Source organism: Cervus canadensis, chromosome 22 (assembly GCF_019320065.1).
Source record: "Cervus canadensis isolate Bull #8, Minnesota chromosome 22, ASM1932006v1, whole genome shotgun sequence".
NCBI classification, from domain to species: Eukaryota; Metazoa; Chordata; class Mammalia; order Artiodactyla; family Cervidae; genus Cervus; species Cervus canadensis.
The window spans coordinates 9,293,408-9,314,702 of record NC_057407.1 but is presented as its reverse complement, the minus strand read 5'-3'; the positions used below and the strand labels follow the sequence as shown (position 1 = coordinate 9,314,702).

General features: G+C 53.1%; 2 protein-coding genes across 3 annotated transcripts; both read left to right on the top strand.

Moving 5' to 3' along the window:
* Window positions 1-310: 310 nt before the first annotated feature.
* TMEM89 (transmembrane protein 89) lies at window positions 311-3,058 on the top strand. The gene is made up of 2 exons (XM_043442413.1): window positions 311-2,478; window positions 2,851-3,058. Exons 1-2 carry the CDS (start codon window positions 2,185-2,187, stop codon window positions 3,034-3,036), a joined length of 480 nt encoding a protein of 159 aa, XP_043298348.1. The 5' UTR covers window positions 311-2,184; the 3' UTR covers window positions 3,037-3,058.
* An 8,628-nt stretch (window positions 3,059-11,686) lies between these two features.
* On the top strand, window positions 11,687-20,049 carry LOC122424937 (cytochrome b-c1 complex subunit 1, mitochondrial). Of its 2 annotated transcripts, none has more exons than XM_043443200.1 (13): window positions 11,687-11,837; window positions 12,090-12,230; window positions 13,712-13,798; window positions 14,886-15,015; window positions 15,196-15,394; window positions 15,938-16,017; window positions 17,703-17,818; window positions 18,032-18,175; window positions 18,307-18,467; window positions 18,562-18,647; window positions 18,950-19,038; window positions 19,342-19,417; window positions 19,861-20,049. In XM_043443200.1, exons 1-13 carry the CDS (start codon window positions 11,769-11,771, stop codon window positions 19,923-19,925), a joined length of 1,443 nt encoding a protein of 480 aa, XP_043299135.1. In that variant the 5' UTR covers window positions 11,687-11,768; the 3' UTR covers window positions 19,926-20,049. The 2 variants fall into 2 exon arrangements, with proteins under 2 accessions (XP_043299135.1, XP_043299134.1); XM_043443199.1 differs by having other exon boundaries at window positions 11,742-11,837; window positions 12,060-12,230.
* The last annotated feature ends 1,246 nt before the right edge of the window (window positions 20,050-21,295 follow it).

Here is a 21,295-nt window from a genome sequence, read left to right as displayed (position 1 = left end):
GCAGCCCTGGCTTCTGACCCTTCCTACACCCCAAAGTTGGAACTGGAGTCAGAAGTTGGGGGAAAAGTTTGGGGAGGGCAGGATCAGGCAGGGGGAGTGTGGAACAGGGGGAGTGTGCAGCTGGGGGGCCAGGCCCAGGGCGGGGGCATCCTCGGTCCACATTCCGCACCCCATCCACCTGCTGCTGCATGCAGCCCTTGGCACCTGTGTCCTCATCTATAAAGTGGTGGGAAGCAGAGCTGCTTCTGAAGAATGGCCTGTTCACAAGGACACCTAAGCAGGTGCAGGGCAGGCCAGGCTCCACTGGGTGCCCCCCGGGGCCGTGCCGTGAACACCTGCGTTTAGTGTTGCAGGTCTGCGGCGAGGAGAATGTGGGCATTCCCCAGCAGCCCCATGGTTAGGACTCAGCTTTCATTGCCAAGGGTGAGGATTTGACCCCTGGCTGGGAAACTAAGATCCCATGAGTCAAACAGCACGGTCAAAAGAAAAAAAGAATGCGCGGGATTGACTTACTTGGGAAAAAATTGCCTATTCATATAATTACACTATCTGGACTTTGCAGGTCACTGTCGGCCAAGAACCATGTGTTGATTTCGGCCATAAAACACTGACACCTGGGTGTGTGGCCCCGTGGACAGCAGTGGTCCTTTGGGCCAGCTGATCCTGAGTGATCAGGGCTAGGGTGAGGGGTCGAATCTTTCTGGGCCTCTGTCCTCCTCGGGAGAGAATGAGAAGAGTACCCACTTCATGGGTTGCTCAATGAGTATTTGAGTGAATGCCACAGATAGCTTGCGGCAGTGGTAGACTCGCGTCACCTGCCAAAACACGTGAGCCTGCCCTTTGCAGGTGCTGGGCCAGGGGACGAGGCCCCCCCTTGCCTGGCGGTTTCTCTCCTGGCCTGTGTCAGCGCCCTGCTAGTGTTCACAAATCCTCTGTCCTTGCCCCCACCCCCCACCTCCCTGCCCAGGAAGTCAGGGCGCTTTGTTTACGTGATCACACTGCCTGTCACCATGTCAAAGCCTCCAGCCACAAGGAACAGTGCCTGGCATCTGGAGGTGCTGGGTAAATACTGCTTAAGTGAAGCATAGGTGCTGGAGTGGAAGGGAAACCTCAAACATGGACCTGTAGTTACAGGGAGACTTTGTGTATTGCGCTGTATTTTTCTTTTTTTTAACAGATTAAAGGTTTGTGGCAACCCTGCATTGGAGCCAGTCTATTGATACCATTTTTCCAACAGTTGCTGTGTGTCTCTGTCACGCTGTGATTCTCACAGTATTTCACACTTTTTCAATATTGTTATATTTGTTATGAGCATCTGTGATCAGTGATCTTTGTTACTGCTATGACTTGCCGAAGGCTCCAATGACGGTTCGCAATTTTTAGCAATAAAGTGATTTTTTTTTTTTTACTAAGGTATGTACTTTTTCTTAGACATAATGCTATTCCATGCTTCATAGAATACCGTGTAGTGTAAACGTAACTTTTATATGCATTGAGAAACCAAAAAAAGTCACGCAACTTGCTTTATGTATTTTGGTGGGCTGGAACTGAAGCACAGTATCTTTGAGGTGTACCCATACTTAGAGATTCTTTGAAGAAAGTAAAGCAGGGTCACGTGAGAGAGACGGGACTGTGTTACCCAGAATGGTTCTAGGAGGGAGGCTCAGGGAGCAGGTGACAATTGAGTTGACATCCAATCATCTTTTTGGATGTGCTTCTGGCGTAGGGTATGTTCAAGGAACACCAGCGTGGTCTGCGTGGGTCAGCAGGGGAGACCAGAGCACAGAGCGCCTCGCAGGCCAGGTTGAGCTTCAGGTTTTTTTCCTGAGAGTATGCGCCTGCATTTTTGAGTGTTCACTGGTGGTCCTTGGGGCTGAGTCTGGGAAGCAGGGAGCAGGTCTACACTCGACTTGATCCGCCTGTTGCCAGTGGAGAGCAGCATTAGGAGTTGTGGGGGCTAGAATTTTAGGGGTTGGATGCTAGGTGAGGAGGAGGGGAGAGGAGGCACGCTTTCAGTTCTGGGCCCCCAGCCTGCTCCCCCCATCCCATGGTTCCTGGCCATGCTGCCCCTCCTGAAAGCCACGGGCCCAGCTGGAATCTCCTGCCTCGCCTGCTCCCCCTGGGGGAGGGGTGTTTGCCCGTTGCCAGGCGCCCAGGTTCCGGCCCCTGGCACTTGCCGCAGCCATGCTGCGCATACAGTCCTTCCTGCCGTGGCTGCTTCTACTGACGATGCCCGTCTGCACCCACGCCTGGTCACGGCCCATGTGGTACCAGGTGGGGCTGGACTTACAGCCCTGGGGGTGCCAGCCAAGCAGCCTGGAGGGTTGTGAGAGCAGCCTGGGCTGTCCCGGCTACTGGATGGGCCTGGGGACCAACCGCATCTACCCGGTGGCTGGGGTCACGGTCACCACGACCATGATGCTGATGCTCAGCCGTGCGCTGATGCAGCGGCGGCGTTCACAGGCCTCTAAGAGCGAGGTGAGCCAGGCTCGGTCCCCACCGCCTCCTACCTCTGTTCTACCCATCCCCCCACTCATGTCTCCTGCCGCCCCTCCCCCATCGCTCCCTCCCCAGGGGCCTTACATCTGTCCATAGCCGACAGTCCCTGGCCATTTCCTGTGGGTGGTACCCTATCCCATCCTCCCCCTGGCCATTTCCCATCGGTGGGGGGGTACCTGTCCCATCTTCCCCCTGTAATATCTCTAGCCCTCACCCAGCCTGTATGGGCCCCAGACCACACGAGGCCACATCGGCCGCTCCCTGATCCTCCATCACCCTAAGCCCCCCCTTCACACCAGACCTCTGTCCCTTCCCTATGTTCTCACTCCTGCCTCTCCGTCCTGTCCTCAGCATCCGCAGCTGACCTCCCACACCTGTGCAACTTGGAAACGACGGGGCCCCATCTCAGACCGCGCCCTCCTCCTCGGCGTCCTGCATATGCTGGATGCCCTCCTGGTCCATATTGAGTGCCACCTGCAGCATCTAGCCACCCAGAAGCGCACCCAAATAAAGGGGACTCCCACTCAGACTGGGTGACCCAACGCTTTCCTCTCTCTGCCTGGTGACTTGTTGTGGCTTGTTGGACCAGCCTCAGGCCAGTGTGTCTCGGTTCTCTCCAGACCTGTTGGGACCGTGTGCCCCTTTTCTACTTTTAGAGCCAGCAGACCCATCGAGGCCTCAGTGCCCCTCGATGTGGGACAGGTGGGGCCTGGGCTGGCTCACACTGCTCCATCGCCCCCCATCCCAACTCAGCCCTCCTCTTTAGGGATCACGCTCACAAATACAACTGCTCCTCTGGGGCTTCTCGGGGCTCCCCAGTGGGGGTGGGATGAGACTTGGCCATCAGGGCAGGTGTGGGTGGTCCAGGGAGGGCAGCCCAGAGGTGACCATGTGGCTGAGTCAGCTAGGGCTCCTGGTTGAGTCTGTGGGGCCTGAGCTGGGGCTGGGGGGTAGAGGATGGGCTCTGGCAGCCTTCATCTTTATGACATCTCAAACACATGGAGGCACTTAAGTGGTTCTTGCTCTAAGACCCCTTGGAAGTGGGATGAGGACTAAACCTCCTCAAGGGACCTCACCTCCCCCTTCCTCCCTTCCTCTACCATAGGCTAGGCATCAGGATTTGCTGATATACAGAAGAGAACTGGCTCCTTCCTCACCCACTCACACTCAGGGGAGGGTGGAGGTGGTGGTGAAGCACACTCAAAAAGGGCAATTTCTCTGCAGAGAGGTATGCTGGCCCAGTTGGGGTGGAGCAGGGCTGACTGCTGGGACCTGAAGGATGAGTGGGGTGATGAGAGGAGGAGGAGTGCTCCGGGCAGAAGGATGAGCACATACAAGGGCCAGGTAGGGAAAGAGACTTTGACCTGTTGCAGGAACTGTAAGGTGGTCAGGATTTCAGGGGAGAGAAGGAACTCTGGGGCACAGGAGACAGCAGGCTGGGGATGGGGGCAGGAGTTGGTCAAAGAGAGTCTGCAGTAGGCCAGAATAATAGTCTTCAAGATATCCATGGAATCTATAAATATTTTATAGTCCATAGCAGAAAGGATTTTGCAGCTGGAATTAAGCTGAAAGACATTACAATGGGAAGATTGTTCTGGATTATTTTGGTGGGTCCAGTGTAATGGCATGAGCCCTTAGAAGTGGAAGAGGAGAGCAGGAGAGTTGGTCAAAGGATGAGAGGTACTAATCCTCTGCTGCTGGCTTTGAATATGGTGGCAGAGATCTTCCACCACCCAAAGATCCAAGGAATCCAGATGGCCTCTAGAAGCTGGGAATGACCCTCAGGTAACTGCCAGCAAGAAAACAGAAACCTCAGTCCTTCAACCACCAGGATCTCAGTTCTGCCAACAACCTGAATGACCAAGGGCACATACTCCGCTTGAGCCTCCAGAGAGGAACACAGCCCTGCTGATGCCTTGATTTTAGCCCAATGACATCCCAATGTTGGATTTGGGGCCTACAGAACTGTGAGATAATAAATCTGATTTCTTCTAAGCAATTAAGTCTCTGGTGATTTGTTGTAGCAGCAGTAGAAAACTACTATGGATGTTGGTATCAAGAGTGAGAGGTAAAAAAAAAAAAGAAAAAGAGTGAGAGGTACTGCTGTAACAAATCCTAAAAATGTGGAAGTGGCTGTGGAATTGAGCCTTGAGCAAAGACGGAAAGGGTGTCAGAGAACACAATTGTTGTTCTTCAGTTGCTAAGTTGTGTCCAACTCTTTGCAACCCTATGGACTGCAGCATACTAGTCTTCCCTGTCCTTCACTATCTCCTGGAGTTTGCTTAAATTCATGTCGACTGAGTCAGTGAGCATAACAGAAAAAGCCAGAAGTGTCTTCAACCAGCTGTTAGCAGAAATGTGAACATTAAGAATGTTGCCAGAGAGGGCTCAGAAGAAAGATGTTACTGGAAACTAGGAGTGAAAGGAATCTTTGTTAAATAGTCGTGGGAAGCTTAGTGGAATCATAACCCATTTTGAATGGAAAGCAGAACTTGTAAATGATGAACCTGAATATTTAGCAGATGAAATTTCCAAGGGAAGTGCTGAAAGTGCTGCCTGATTGCTTCTTGCTTCAAAATGCTGCTGAAAGAAATTAAAGAAAATCTAAATAAATAGACATTCCATGTTCTTTGATTGTAGGACTTCATGTTGTTAAAATGGCGATACTACCCGAAGTGGTCTACAGATTCAAGGTAATCCCTATGAAAATCCCAATAGTGTTTTGTTAGAGAAATAGACATCACTTCATGGCAAATAGATGGGGAAACAGTGGAAACAGTGGCTGACTTCGTTTTTCTGGGCTCCAAAATCACTGCAGATGGTGATTGCAGCCACGAAATTAAAAGACAACTTGCTCCTTGGAAGGCAAGTTATGACCAACCTAGACAGCATATTAAAAAGCAGAGACATTACTTTGCCAACAAAGGTCCTTCTAGTCAAGGCTATGTTTTTCCAGTAGTCATGTATGGATGTGAGAGTTGGACTATAAAGAAAGCTGAGCACCGAAGAATTGATGCTTTTAAACTGTGGTGTTGGAGAAGACTCTTGAGAGTTCCTTGGACTGCAAGGAGATCCAACCAGTCCATCCTAAAGGAGATTAGTCCTGGGTGTTCATTGGAGGGACTGATGTTGAAGCTGAAACTCCAACACTTTGGCCACCTGATGCAGAGAGCTGACTCATTTGAAAAGACCCTGATGCTGGGAAAGATTGAGGGCAGGGGAGAAGGGACGACAGAGGATGAGATGGTTGGATGGCATCACTGACACAATGGACATGGGTTTGGGTGGACTCCGGGAGTTGGTGATGGACAGGGAGGCCTGGTGTGCTGCGGTTCATGGGGTCGCAAAGAGTTGGACACGACTGAGTGACTGAACTGAATTGAACTGAAGAGAAATAGAAAAGCCCATCCTAAAATTTATATGGAATCTCAAGGGACTCTAAATAGCCAGAACAATTTTGGAAAAGAAGAACAAAGTTGGAAGACTCCTACTTTCTGATTTCCAAGATGTACTATAAATGTACTGGAATCAAAACAGTGTGGTACTGGCATATGAGTAAGACGTATAGACCAATGAAATAGAAAGCCCAGAAATAAATCTTCACATATACGTTCAGTTGATTTTCAAGAGTGCCAAGGCCATTTAATGGGGAAAAGAGAATCTTTTCAAAAAATGGTGCTGAGAAAACTGAATGTCCACATGCAAAAGAATGAAGTTAGACCCTTACCGTACATCATATACAAATAAAAGGATCAAAGATTTAAATCCAAAAGTTAAAACTATAAAACTCTTAGAAGAAACCATAGATGTAATCTTCATACTCTTGGAGAAGGCAATGATTTCTTACGTTTGACATTAAAAGAACAGGTAATGAAAAAAAATAGATAAATTGGATTTCATCAGAATAAAGAATCTGTGCATCAAAGAACACTATCAAGGGAGTCAAAAGAGAGCTCACAAAATGGGAGAAAATATTTGCGAATTGCATATCTAATGAGGGACAAATATCCAGGATACCTAAAGAATTCCTACAACTAAATGACACCAACCAACCAAATTCAAGAATGGGCAAAGGACTTGAATAGATATTATCTAAAGAAGATACACAAATGGCCAATAACCACATGAAGAGATACTCAACATCACTAGTCACTGTGAAATTACAAACCAAAACCACAGTGAGATATCATGTCACCCCCATTAGGATGGCTATTATGAGGGAAAAAATGGAAAATTACAAATATTGGTGAAAACATAGAGAAATTAGAACACTTTCGCTTTGCTGGCAGGGGTGTAAAATGGCACAACCACTATTAGAAAACAGTTTGGTGATTCCTCAAAAAACTACGACTAGAATTACCGTATGATCCAGCAATTCCACTCCTCTGTAAATACCAAAATAATTGAAAGCAGGGTCTCACACAGATGCTTGTATGTCAGTGGGCGTTCAGTGTAGCATTATTCACAATAGCCAAAAGGTGGAAACAGCCCATGTCCACCTACATCATGCTAAGTGGAATAAGCCAAACATAAAAGGACAATGTGGAAAGATAAACGGAGGCATGCTGAAATTTTTAAGAGTTTATTCGATCAAAATTTGATTCAAATCAGGCACATCCAACCTGGCAGATAGAAAAGAGCTCCGCCATTCCTTGGTGGTCCAGTGGCTAAGACCCACACTCCCAGTGCAGGGGGCCTGCGTTCGATCCCTGGGCCACAACTAAGGATTCTGTGGGTGTACAGCAACTAAGACCTGGCACAACCAAATAAGCAAGAAAATAGATAAACAGTAGAAAAGAAAAGAACACCAAGGACCTGAACAAAAGTGGAAGACTTTTCTAGGTAAAAGGGAGTATGAACAAAGATACTATAGTTGGCAAAAAAACAAACAAACAAACAAACAAGCAGTTGGTTATTGCAAATTTCTTGTCCTTCAGGGAATGGCATGATTTATCAGGCAGATGAAGTAGTGTTGATCAGGTGATCCCTGCTCAACTGCTTTAAGAGTTAATTTCTAGGAGAGCCCAAGCTAAAATTAAGACTTGGCTTGGTGGCATGCAGCTTAGCTTAAGCGACTCTATTTTGGGGCCTGTTATCTTTTAAACAACAAATACTGTATGATCCCAGTTAAACGAGGTACCTAGAGTAGACAAGTTCATTGAGACAGAATGGAGGTTGTTAGAGATTCGAGGAAGGTGGAAATGGTTTGTTATTGCTTAATGGAAATAGAGTTTCTGTTTGGTATGAAGGAAAGTTTTGAAAGTAGATAGTGGTAATGGTTGCACAATATATATGTATATTTTTTTGGCCACATAATGCAGCTTGCAGGATCTTACTTCCCAGACCAGGATCGAACCTAGGCTTTGGCAGTGAACTGCCAGGGACTGGGCATTTTGAATGTAATTAATACCACTGTAATTAATACATACTTAACTGTAATAATTAAGATAATTATCTTTAAAATAATAAAGGTGCTAAATATTATGTACATGTTAGCATGATTTAAGCACTAAAATAAAAACTCAAGACCAATAAGTTTGAGTGAGAAGAATAAGGTGAGTGTCAGAGCCCTCTCAGCCAGCCTACGTGGACCTGCTTTTTAGTTTAGAGAGTTTCTAGGGGGAATAAAAGGAGTCTCAGAGATGGATAGAGAAAGGAGGCCTAGTCAAGAATTGCTGCTACAGCACTCCCCTGGTGGGCCAGTGATTAGGACTCCACATTGCCACTGCCAGGGGCTGTGGATTCCACCCCTGGTTGGGGAAATTAGATACTGTGTATAGCACAGCATGGCCAACAAAACAAAACTGCTGTTACAAAAACCAGCTTGCAATTTAGGGGGGGAAAGATATTTTGATCTAACCTCTCCCCATCTGCCAAGTAAATTTCAGAAAATCAGTGACTCATCCAAGACTCTTGCCAAATCATTGCAATGACCATTACTTGTACTTGACCTTTTAGTAGCATTTCCTTTTTGACCAATCTCTTGAAACAGCATCTACCACACCACACTTCCTGCTTGTCTTTGTCCTTCCCTTCTCACCCGAGGACATCAGTGGGGGTGAGGAAGCAGGGGTGGGGGGTAGGTACTGGGTGTGGATTTTGAGAGAGAGGAGTCAAGGACGAGTCCTAGATTTTTAGCCTGAGAAACTTGGCTAATGGAAGTGTCATTTACTGAGATGAAGACAACTATGGAAGGAACAAGTTTAGGAGGGAAAGTAAAGAGTTCAGCTTTAGCATGATAAAACGGCATGTCTGTTAGCTCTCCAAGGGAGATGGTGAGTAGATGATGGGAATACAGGGTGCTCTGTAGGTATACACAGCACTGAAGCCATGAGACTGGATGAGATGACCAGAGAGCAAGTTTTGATCAGGAAGGGAAAAGGTACCAGGATTGAGCCCTGGATACTCATTGTATACAGGTTGGGAGGTGAGGCAGAATTAGCAGAGGAGCCAAGAAGGAGTGTCCAGGGAGGGAGGACAATAGGAAAGAATGGGAAATAAAGGTGGAGAAGAGATGAGGCTCTAAGGAGGAAAGTGTGTCCAATCAGGTTAAACAAGACTGAGAACTGGCCATTGGATTTAGCAACCTGGAGTTCATGGATGACCTTTACAGCTGTGGTTTTGGAGGAATGAATAGGGGGTGGTTTTGGAAGAATGAATAGGGAGTGGACTTGGAGTGGCTTTGGGGGAGAGTGGGAGGAGAGGAATTGGAGGCAGTGAGCTCTTTGGAGGGATTCCCAGGTGGCTCAGTGGGTAAAGAATCCGCCTACAATGCAGCAGATGTGGGCTCAATCCCTGGGTCAGGAAGATCTCCTGGAGGAGGAAATGGCAATCCGTCCAGTATTCTTGCCTGGAAAATCCCAGTAACAGAGGAGTCTGGTGGGCTCCATGTGGTTGCAAAGAGTCGGACATGACTGAAATGACGGAGCGCACACGCACACTGCTAGAAGGAAGGTACACAATGCGCTGGTCACGGGAAGAAACTGTGTCACAGCAAGAGAAGCCGAAGAAAACGTGGCGGTGAAATGTAATGTGGCGTCCTGGACAGGATCCTAGAACAAAAAAGGACATTAGACGAAAACAAACTAAGGGAATCTGAATAAACTATGAAGTGAAAGTTGCTCTGTTATGTCCGACTCTTTGTGACCCCATGGACTATACAGTCCATGGAATTCTCCAGGCCGGAATATTGGAGTGGGGAGCCTTTCCTTTCTCCAGGGGATCTTCCCAACCCAGGGATCGATCCCAGGTCTCCCACATGGCAGGCGGATTCTTTACCAGCTGAGCCAAAAGGGAAGTCCAAGAATTTTGCACTTTAGTAATAATAAATGTGTCAATACTGATTCATTAATTGTAACAAAGTTATCAGAATAAGGTAAGATATTAATTAGGAAAATTGTGCATGGCTGTATGTGGGCGGGTATATATGGGAAATTCTGTACTTTCTGCTCAGATTTTCTGTAAATATAAAATGGTTCTCAGTTCAGTTCAGTTCAGTTGCTCAGTCGTGTCCGACTCTTTGCAACCCATGAATCGCAGCACGCCAGGCCTCCCTGTCCATCACCAACTCCCGGAGTTTACTCAAACTCATGCCCATCGAGTCGGTAATGCCATCCAGCCATCTCATCCTCTGTTCCCTTCTCCTCCTGCCCCCAATCCCTCCCAGCATCAGGGTCTTTTCCAATGAGTCAACTCTTCGCATGAGGTGGCCAAAGTATTGGAGTTTCAGCTTCAGCATCAGTCCGTCCAATGAACACCCAGGACTGGTCGGATTCTTAACCACTAGACCACCGGGGAAGCCCAGTCAAAATGGTTCTAAACACCAGTAATTAAAAACAAAAAGACTGTACTAAAAACTAGGAGATTCTATTTCACTTTATTTTTCATGTCTAGATGATAACATCATTTTAGTTCACAAGATATTAATCCATGCACACTTAAGCATCTTCTCTTCGATATTTAACATAACTTTGTTTATTTCTGGCTGTGTTGTGTCTTCCTTGCTGTATGGACTTTCTCTAGCTGCAGTGAGCCAGGGCCGCTCCTCCTCGCGGTGCTCAGGCTTCTCGCTGTGGTGATGCGCTCTCGTTGCAGAGCAGGGGCTCTAGGGTGTGGAGGCTTCAATAGTTGTGGCACAAACGGCTCTAGAGCACCGGCTCAGTAGTTGTGGTGCATGGGCTTAGCTGCTCTTTGGCATGTGGGGTCTTCCCAGATGAGGTCTCAAACCGGTGTCTTCTGCACTGGCAGGTGGATTCTTTACCACTGAGCCACCAGGGAAGCCCCTTCTGTTTCATTTTCATAAAAGAAAGTTCTATTTTCGTGGAGTGATGTTTTGAAAGGTCACAAAAAATCATATACCTGTAAAAGGAAGTTCAGTTCAGAAATATGCCATTATTTCAAAAGCAACAAATACTTTTAACAAAAGTTTTATTTTACTTTTCTTTTTTAATTTCTGGCCCCGCACAGTGGCTTGTAGGATCTTAGTTACCCAACCAGGGATTGAATCCCAGCCACCACAGTGAAAGCGCAGAGTCCTAGCCAGTGGACTGCCAGAGAATTCCCTAAAAAGTTAAAATCATGTATTAAAATAAAACAGAAGTGTGAAAATGGTAGCCTCTTTCCCCTCCCCTGAATTTATTTTCTGTAAGTCATCTGACTGAGACTTTACAGTGAGTTCCTAGGAATTCTCTGTTGCCTATGCAAGACCTCTTGATGTGTGTTTTATTTTCCAAACAAGGAATCTTTTTCACAAATTAGTCTCTAAAATTGTTCCTTTTTTCTTAGCAGCATATTGCTAAATTCTTTCCATGTCAACCGTATGAATTTACTCCGTTCCTTTAAAAAGAAAACCGTGACTTTTCAACAGCCGCGCAGTAGTCCTAGGTTCCAGCCTGGTGCTTTTTAGCCCTGGGGTTGCGATTCGCAAACATGCTGTGGTTGCGCTCGCGGCCGGCTCGGCCACTCCGAGCACTCAGCGCAATCGAGGCGCCCACGGTCCGTGTGAAACGTCGGGCACTCTCCCACGAGTGAAGGGGGAAGATGAACTGGATCCAGAACAGACCTGAGCAGGACGATGACTAGCCAGAGGCACTGATGTGCGCTGGTACCCAGGGACGCGAAGGCAAAAAGCTGCGACCTGCAGGGAGTAAATGAATATTTCCGATCTCCTCCGCCAGGGGGCGGCCGAGCGCCAAGACCCCAGTACTGCGCCTGCGCCTCGCGCCCCTACGCATGCGTGGCGCGGCCCAGCGTCCACTGGAGCTTAGAAGATGGCGGCTTCCGCGGTTTGCCGGGCAGCTAGCGGCGGGACGCGAGTGCTGCTGCGCACCCGCCGCTCGGTGAGGTGGCAACGAGAGCGCAGAGCTGTGGGGAGCGGGGCTTCGGAACGCGCACCGGGAGCGGGCTGTTAGTGCCCGTGGAGAATGGGGAGGTCGCGGGGTCAAGGGCCGTGGGAAGGTCACGGCCGAGGGCGCGAATGGGAGTCTCGCGGACCGCCTGAGGGTGGGGACGGGGATCCCACACTGCAGGCCTGCAAGCTGAGGAGCGACCCCCTATTCTAGTCCTCAGTCCCGGTCGCCCCTTTCCAACAGCCGGCCCTGCTGAGGTCGCCTGACTTGAGGGGCACCGCCACCTACGCCCAGGCCCTCCAGAGCGTGCCAGAGACGCAGGTCAGCCAGCTGGACAACGGGCTGCGAGTGGCCTCGGAGCAGTCTTCCCAGCCTACCTGCACGGTGAGCGGGGTCCGCTGTCGGGAGGTGCCTCCATATTGGGCACGATCTCTTTTCCCAGGTCGGGGTGTGACCTTGGGCTCTATGGTTTGGGTCAGACTCTCCTCAGTCACCTTGAGGATTGACCCTCCTACTCCAGTCGCGATTCTAACCATGCCTTGACTTCATGGAGGCAGTTCTCACTGAACCAACACTCATTTAGCATGTGATGCCTGCCAGTCAGGAGGCCAATCCCCTTTTCAGCTTTTTCTTTAGCAGCCCATATAAGAGAAGTCATCCTTCAATGAGGAAAATGGGATTCAGAGACTTAGGTGACCGCAAAAGGTGATGGGTAGCTTTTTTAATGCATGACACCTGTATAAGCTGACACACAGCCTGTTAAGAAAACTTAGTCGAGAATGCTGTATTTCATGGACACTAAGATGCCCAGTGCTTTCCTGGGCTCAGTGGCAAAAGAACCCACCTGCTAATGCAGGAGACACAAGAGAAATGGGTTCGATCCCTGGGTTGGGAAGATCCCTGGGAGAAGGAAATGGCAACCCACTGTGGTATTCTTGCCTGGGAAATCCCATGGGAAGAGGAGCCTGGGGTCACAGAGTCGGACGCGACTTAGCGACTGAGAGCAAAAACAAAACAGAAGATGCCCTTGATCATAAGGAGCACTGCTGTGCTCCAGTGCCAGAGAAAGAATGCTGCCAGTTGTAATCAAGGAATACTGTGGATTATAAAATGCATCTGTTGAAGATGTTAGATGGGTAGTAGATGATGTTCATGTAAGAATTTATGATATATACCACATACAGGAACATCTCTTAGTAAAGTAGATGTGAGCATTTTAAATCAGCTGTGATACAAATAGTAAAAGAAAAGATTGGATCTGTGTTACCATGGGGGTGAGTAGTGTGATGTGCATTTCACAGCACACAAGGAGGCTATTAAAACTATAAGAATCAAAAATAAATAAATAAAACTATAAGAATCTCTTATTGGGTGCCAGGGTGTGTTGGCAGTGTTAGGTGTCCAGGTCCGATTAAACAGATTTTTTAAGTATGAATGAACCTCCTCCTTTAATGGTGAAAGAACGCAATCTCCAGAACAGAAAGACAGGGTGTAATTTTTAGGAAGCAGAAAAAAAGTTGTTTGCAAGTGATTAGTTTGCCAGGAGGAAGCAAAGAATCAACTGAAAAGTGAGATTGAATTTAAGAATTTCTTGCAGTGATGGGACAGGTGGATGTGCAGTTAGAAGCTTCCCTGGGAGTCTCCCCACCAGTCGGAAATTAGAGCAGGGAGTAGAGGTGATGCAGTGTGACTAGTCAGTCAGCTGGTGCCCGAGCGTCCAATCCCAGGGGTCCTGCTGAGAACGTCTTCCCCTACCTGGAACCGTGAGCCCCTGTGTGGGGCTTGTTCTGGGTCCCACAGGGTTGGGTGTGAGTGCGGGCTGGGGTTTGTTTGTTTGTTACCTTTGTTGGTGATTTCTTGTCCAGGTAGGGGTATGGATTGATGCCGGCAGCCGTTACGAGACTGAGAAGAACAATGGGGCAGGCTACTTTGTGGAGCATCTGGCTTTCAAGGTGAGGCTGCTAAAGTCCTGCATCTCCCCTGTGCTGAGGGCTTCCTGCTGTCCCTCCTGAGGATGCAGGTCAGAAAAGTTAGCCTCCTCACTTAGGACTTTCAGCAAGGTGGCAGAGGGAAGCGATCTCTGTCTGGCTTTCCTGGGAGACACCATGTGGGCCAGGCCTCTCCTAAGTGAGCGCCTACCTGGTAAACCCCTGCACAAGGCCCCCAGAGCCAGAAAAACCCCAAGGAGCAAGGGAGCCCTGCTCTTCCCCAGAAGCCAGGCCTGCATTGTTTGCCTGCATGGACGTAGAATTGTGGATGTACACGTGCATTGTAAGAAGTCCAACAACTTAGTTTTTGTAAAATGCTGTGCATCTCTGGTTTGTAGAATCGAGCAGGAGCTTTCATGAGGATGAGAACAAGCCCTTAGCCACCCTGTGTTTGCATGGAGTAGACACTGAGTTTCTAAATGAATGAAAAAAATAGAGAAGATACAGGGTTGGTGAGGCTGTGGAGCAGGAATGGGCAGCTAGCCAGCTCCAGCATCACAGAAGTGCGTGTCAGTCTCAGTGTGCAGGTGTGTGTCATTGCACAGCGGTACTCACTCACACAACACACACACACACACACACACACACAGGACTAAGGCTGAATCCCACAGAGGCCACTGGCACATACCTGAGTCATAAATGGTGTGAAGGAGAGTGGGGAGTAGCATCACCTGAGCACAGGTGTGTGTTCACCTGACCATGACTGTTGGTAAGCGAGTGCTGGTAAGGTCAGGCTGGTATGCGCACTCTGCGGTCACAGGCGCTCCCCCTGAGCTGTCCCCCCTCTTGGTGTGGGGGTGCTGGATTTCAGGTGACACTTGGTTTGGGCATGCCCTTCCCTGGCCCCTGGATGTCTCCATTCTGCCGGTCCACGATGCTGTGGCCTTGATCAGCTTAAGGCCTGCTGAGCACTTGGTGAGCACAGACTCTGGGCCCTACAACCCCAGAGTCTTTGCTGCGGGAGCTACCTGTGGACCAGTGGTCCTGCTGGGACTTCAGCCTATGAGGATGGGGGATCTCGGGCTCCCATGTGGCTCCTGTCTGGTTCCAGGGAACAAAGAATCGGCCTGGCAATGCCTTGGAGAAGGAGGTGGAGAGCATGGGGGCCCATCTTAATGCCTACAGCACTCGGGAGCACACGGCTTACTACATTAAGGCGTTATCAAAGGACCTGCCCAAAGGTAAGCCTGGAGGGTGGGGCTGGCACAGGGTAGGACTCCAGGGGTGCAGAGGACAGGCACTCGGGAGCCACTGGCCTGACTGAAGAGTGGGGTGACCCTTAGAGTAGGGCCTTGACACCAGGGGTGTCAGGCCCGGGGGTTTTGTGCTGTGGTCTCCACACCTGTCCTGCTTGCATCCAGCTGTAGAGCTCCTGGCCGACATCGTGCAGAACTGCAGCCTCGAAGACTCCCAGATTGAGAAGGAGCGGGATGTGATCCTGCAGGAGCTGCAGGAGAACGACACGTCCATGCGGGATGTGGTCTTCAACTACCTGCACGCCACGGCCTTCCAGGGCACACCTCTAGGCCAGTCCGTGGAGGGGCCCAGTGAGAACGTCAGGTGCGAGCTGGCCAGTCCAGGGGGCAGGTCGTCCCCTTGTTAGGGCCTGGGAAGGCCACATCCGCAGGAGTTTGTATTTAGTTGGCCAAGTGCCTGTGCTGTTTATTTTCCTAATTTACACAACTGGAGACATTTTCTGTGTTGCCACATGTTCCCCGGGAATCTTTTTGAATGTTTGTGTGGTCCCCACTCAAATTGCGGGCTTTGTTTCCATGTGTATGTCCTACCAGCCTGAGGGAGGGTGCTCTGGGGGTCTCTCCACATGGCTTCTTGTCCTCTGGTAGGAGGAGCCCTGCCGCTGCCCCTCAAGCCCCCACCATATCAGCCCACACCCTCCTTGGAGGGGACTCCGAGCTGGTCCTGAAGTTGGATGTGACGGGGCCCAGTGAGGGCTGCACTCTTGGCCCTAGTGGCAAGTGCCAGAGATGGGGCAAGGATCCAGTGAAGCCGAGTCTCCTTGTCTGTCTCCTCAGCCCCATTTTGTGTGACCCACATCACTGTGGTTTGGGGGCAGTGTTGACCCCTTGGCGGTGTGTCTTGCAGGAAGCTGTCACGGGCAGACCTGACCGAGTACCTCAGCCGGCATTACAAGGCCCCCCGAATGGTGTTAGCAGCAGCTGGAGGTGAGCAGTGGGCTGGTGGAAGCCCTCTGGTAATGGGGGGTGGGCTGTGCTGGGCTGTGGCCTTGATTACCAGGGCCAGGTCTCCTGGTTCTGACTGGGGGGGGTCCTCCATTCCTGCGGACCCTGTTCCCGCCCTGTCCCGTCCTTGAGGGAAGTGACCTCTGTTTTGTGCTGAGGTGGGATTCCGCTGTGCCGCCTGGGGCTGCTGCTCACGTTTCGTACATGCCTCACTTGGGCTGCTGGCCTCTCCTAGGCCTCAGGACTTTGTGAGCCTCACCTGGTCCTTGGAGACCCAGGTTGAGGCTGGCGGGAGATTCAGGCCTCCAGGCGGTTCCTCTTGGCCTTGTCGGTGGGAAACCAGACATCGGATGATAGAAAGTGCCCTGAAAGGAAGGCACAGAGTGGTCGGGGATTTTTGTGGGGTGCTCAGAGGTTAGGGAGGTGCTTTTGAAGCACTTGTCATTTGAACCGAGGGCTGGAGAGTGGTGGGATTTAGTCACGGGAGAGCGGGGGTCTGCGCGGAGGGGCAGGGTGGTGTCACGCGCTGCTCTGATCGGGGGCTCACTCTGCTGCCGTGGGAGCCTCCCTGGTGGCCCCGCTGTAATGAGTCCACCTGCTGATGCCCGAGACGCGGGTTTGATCCTTGGGTCAAGAAGATCCCCTGGAGAAGGAAATGGCAACCCACCACAGTATTCTTGCCTGCAAAACCCCCTGGACAGAGAAGCCTGGTGGGCTCCAGGCTGTGGGGTCGCAGAGTCGGACACGACTTAGCGACTGAGTAGCAGCAACTGCTGCCATGTCGGGGCCAGAGTGGAAGCAGGCGGATGCAGGCGGGGCTTGTGGCAGGTGCCTGGTGGGGGCGGCGGGAGGAAGGGGGAGAAGTGGATGAACTCAAGATGGGTTTGTAGATGGAAGCCTGACGGACGCCTGAGCCAGGAGGGGACAGGAGCGGGTCAGGGGTGCCACCCCAACTTATGGCAGCTGGCTGGACGGGAAAGACGGATAGGGGGAGCTCAGCTGGTGACCTTGGGGCCAGTGAACCGAGAGAGCTTGAGCTCCTGACACGTCGGACGCGCTTGAGTCCAGCCGGATCTGAGCTCAAGGAGGAAGGAATGAAAGGCGGCCTGTACCTGGGGGCGCTGCTTCCTACCACGGTGCCGCTGGCCGAGGGGCTGGGGCAGCGGAGGCCTCTGGTGGAGGGGAGGCCTGGCAGGGGTTTGAGACGTGAGTTTGTGACATTACTGCTCCATGTCCCTGGCACGGGACCCCAGAGCTAGTCACAGCCCTGCATGGCGCTTCTGTGTGCCCGCTCACCTGCCAGCCCTGTGGAACGTGCTTGAGGAAGGGCTGGAGGGGTGAGGCCGGACGGGTGGCCTTAGGCCCAGGGGGCACCTTGTCTGTGGTGCTGATGAGTGCATCACGTGAGGGCCCGTCCTTCAGCCCAGCCTGCGCTGTGTCCTTGTGGCCAGGGTGGTGGGAGCTGCTGGGCCCTGGGGGCCTGCCCCGCCTGCCGCTGAGCTAGAGTGAGTCTGTGGAGGGCCCTCTTCGCTCACCTTGTCCTGATGTCCTGTTTTGGGGGGGTCTCCCATCGAGGCAGGACACGGGGTCCTCCGCCTCTGTGTGACTTCCCATACCCTGCGTCTTGGGTCTCGGCTGACCGGTAACCACATTGTCCATTTCGGCAGGGGTGGAGCACCGGCAGCTGCTTGACCTCGCCCAGAAGCACTTCAGCAGCCTCTCCGGGACTTACGACGAGGACGCTGTGCCCACTCTTACTCCATGCCGCTTCACTGGCAGCGAGGTGGGCTGCTGGGTGGGCGGGGGTGGTGCTCCTGCGTGCCTGGCTCTTTCATGACTCCGGAGGTGCCTCGGGAGTTGGGCTGGGGTCCCGTGGCTGCTGCCTCTCAGGCACACATGGTCACACTTGTGTGCACACGCTGCCACCCACACTTGGCACCTTTGCTGTCACCGGGGAGGTCTGGCTGTCCCTCAGCTTTGCCACGTCCCGTTTCAGATCCGCCACCGTGAGGACGGCCTGCCTCTGGCCCACGTGGCCATCGCAGTGGAGGGGCCTGGCTGGGCCAACCCGGACAATGTGGCCCTCCAGGTGGCCAACGCCATCATCGGCCACTACGACTGCACCTACGGTGGTGGCCCGGTGAGTGGGCGTGGGAGGGGACTTCGTCTTCAGGGAAGAGGCGCAGCTGGGCGGTGGGTGCTCAGCCTGCGGGGTTCAGGCGGTGGGCGGCAGACAGGAGGGTGGGTGCTGACCACCCTGGCCCCTGGCAGCACCTGTCCAGCCCACTGGCTTCCGTTGCTGCGACCAGCAAGCTGTGCCAGAGTTTCCAGACCTTCAACATCTGCTACGCAGACACTGGGCTGCTGGGCGCGCACTTCGTCTGCGACCACATGAGCATCGACGACATGATGTTTGTCCTGCAGGGCCAGTGGTGAGTGGCGGCCTGCTGCCGCTGGTCCTGGCGGGCGGGAGGCTCGGGGACCGCAGCGTCTCTCAGGATGACCCCCGCCCCACCCCTGCCCTAGGATGCGCTTGTGCACCAGCGCCACAGAGAGCGAGGTGGTCCGGGGCAAAAACCTCCTGCGAAACGCTCTGGTGTCTCACCTGGATGGTGAGTCCTGCAGCCCTGCGGCGAGGGGTGGGGTGGGTACGGGCAGTGACAGTCCCAGCACGACCAGTGCTCCTGCCCGAGACCGGCAAGGAGGACGTTGACGGTCATGTCGTGTCCCACTGCTACCCCTTCCCCAGGAGCCTGGGGTTTCAGGGACCCCTTGTGGGCGGGCCCGAGAAGCCCATGGATACAGGGGCAGGTTGTACAGGTGAGGACTGTGGTCTAGGATCAGGCCGAGGGCCAGGTCAGTGCAGAACCCTGGTGGTTCGGTGTGGACCTGTGAGCTTCCCTCACCCTTGCAGGCACCACTCCCGTGTGTGAGGACATTGGTCGCAGTCTCCTGACGTACGGCCGCCGCATCCCCCTGGCCGAGTGGGAAAGCCGGATTGCGGTAACAGGCCCCTGGGAGAGACAGCTTCGGGAGTCTTGAGCTGGCCGCCTCGCAGAGGGTGGGGGGTTGAGGCAGACTGCTCCTGTGGGCACCCCGGTGTCCTCGCAGCGTCGTCTGCCTCGGTGGTGTAAGTGGGGGCAGGGCAGAGGCGTGGGTGGCTGTGGCGGTGCCTGGGGCCCGTGGAAGCCTATACCCAGGAGAGCCCTGCTGCCATTTCCCTTTGGGAACGGGGTCAGCGCCTCGGACGTGTGGAAGGTGCCCAGGGGCCGTGCCACTCAGGGGGCCCTCCGCGTCGTCCTGCAGGAGGTGGACGCCAGGCTGCTGCGTGAGGTCTGCTCCAAGTACTTCTACGACCAGTGCCCGGCAGTGGCTGGATTCGGTGAGTGGCCTGGAAGGTCCACTCTCTGGGTGCCGCCTCAGGCCGTTGTCTGGGCCTCCCCTCTGCCTCTGCTTCCCCCCTTCCCCCAACTCTCACTGGGAGCTGCAAGTTGGGGCCCCCAAGAGGCTCTGCCCAACAGCCTGGCTGCCAGGGAGTTCTTGCTCAGAAAACCTGTCCCGGCAGCTCCCTGACTGCCTGCCAAGGTGCCTCCATCAGTCCCCCACACCCGCCAGGTAACGGACACCTCCGCGTGTGGGTGGGGCTCCAGAGACCAGAGCGTGAAGGGGCAGGCTCAGCAACCCCTGGAGGAATGTTCTCTACCCTCTTTCCACTAAAGCCTGCCTGGTGCTGCTCTGGGCAGCTCTGAATGGGGCGCGGCGTGGGGCCAGGTGTCCCTGTACCACCCAGGTACCCCACCCTGACGCCCCACCCTCTCCCCACAGGCCCCATTGAACAGCTTCCAGATTATAACCGGATCCGTAGCGGCATGTTCTGGCTGCGCTTCTAGGCAGGAAGCCTGTGCAGGCGAGAGGGCGGGGCCAGGGTTCGAGGTCCCCCCACCAAACATCACCTCGGTCCTTCAGACCTGTGCTGCTGCTGACCCGCCAACCAATAAAGTCCTGCGTTGAGAACTGCGTCGTCCCTGTCTCGTCATTGGCGTGGAGTCCACCGGGCTGTGGGTGGGGGAGCGGTGACTTCCGCCCGGTTCTGCGTGTCCTGGATGCTCTGCCTTCCCACAGGCTGATGTGTCCTCAGTCAGGGGCGAGTTGGGGGCTGTAGCACGGAGGCCGGAAGCCTTTGATGCCTGCGGGGAGCTGCCACCAGCTGTTTGCAGTTAGCCACGTGGGGGATGCTCCTCGCCAGTCTGTCCCCGGAGAGGGGTGTGGGGGGCCGTGGGAACTGCAGACCCAGCCTTTACCCTGCTAGGGCTCCCAGCCTGGGGATTCAGGTGGGAAGCCCCTTGCTGTGGGTCCTGTGGGTCGCCCTCTGAGGGACCTTGGTTCCCCCTGCCCCCCCGCCGCCACCCCCGCGGACCAGGAGAGGCCAAGAAATGTCCTCGAGGAAGCCGCCTTCGTGTGTTTACTCTGGATTCTGGGAGGAGGATAGCCTGGGGCATGGTGTTCCCATTTGGCTTCTCACTGCTGCCTGGACAGGCAAGGCAAGAATCCTTTGCCTCGATTTGCTGCTGACTCAGGCTCCAAGAATATCCCTGAGCTCTGGGGCCTGAGCCCCCTCCCTTGACGGGCTCTGTCCCAGGCAAGTCCTGAGCTGCTGGCCCGGCAGTCCCCTCCCCGTCTCCTGAGGACCTGCTGGAGCTCACAGCTGTCTAGTCCCCTTGCCACCTTTGGGCTCCGGTCCCCAAGGCAGGAGGGCAGGTAGGTCCTCCTCCTGTGCCCCCCCACGCTTCCAGTCAGGGTTCCTGGGAGCCCACTGTGGTAGCATGGACGTGTGGGGCCTGATTTGCCTGAGGGAGGTGGTGCTGGCAGTTGTGGACAGGGTCCTGGGGATGAAGTTCGTTCAGAAGTGTCCAAACCACCCGCAGTTCACTCCCACCCCAGTATTCCTCTCCCTTACCCTGTTTGTTGCCATGGGTGCCTGCCGTCCCACGTTTGAGCTCCAGGAGGATGGGCCTCCATTTGCTAAGCCCAGCCCTGGCCCTCCAAGGCCACAGGAGCGCTGGACACAGCAGTCAAGCCCCTTGGGGTGACGTCCTAATGGGCCTTGCAGACCTAGCCAGGGGGTTTGATCTCTCCTTTGGAGGCGTACTGAGGGAGATGTATTGAGGGTTACTGGGAAGAGGAGTGACTTAGTCAGCAGACAGCCTGGGGACTCAGGAGCATTTCGGTGTGGTCCCGGTGAGCCAGCACTGTGGCAGCT

What these genes read in the sequence shown, in the direction of transcription:
- TMEM89 (XM_043442413.1), top strand. Translation starts at nt 2,185, where the DNA reads ATGCTGCGCATACAGTCCTTCCTGCCGTGGCTGCTTCTACTGACGATG. An exon ending in CACAGGCCTCTAAGAGCGAG is followed by an intron (nt 2,479 to 2,850) that starts GTGAGCCAGGCT and finishes TCCTGTCCTCAG; the next exon opens with CATCCGCAGCTGACCTCCCA.
- LOC122424937 (XM_043443199.1), top strand. Translation starts at nt 11,769, where the DNA reads ATGGCGGCTTCCGCGGTTTGCCGGGCAGCTAGCGGCGGGACGCGAGTG. An exon ending in GCCGCTTCACTGGCAGCGAG is followed by an intron (nt 17,819 to 18,031) that starts GTGGGCTGCTGG and finishes GTCCCGTTTCAG; the next exon opens with ATCCGCCACCGTGAGGACGG. An exon ending in GCACCTACGGTGGTGGCCCG is followed by an intron (nt 18,176 to 18,306) that starts GTGAGTGGGCGT and finishes GGCCCCTGGCAG; the next exon opens with CACCTGTCCAGCCCACTGGC.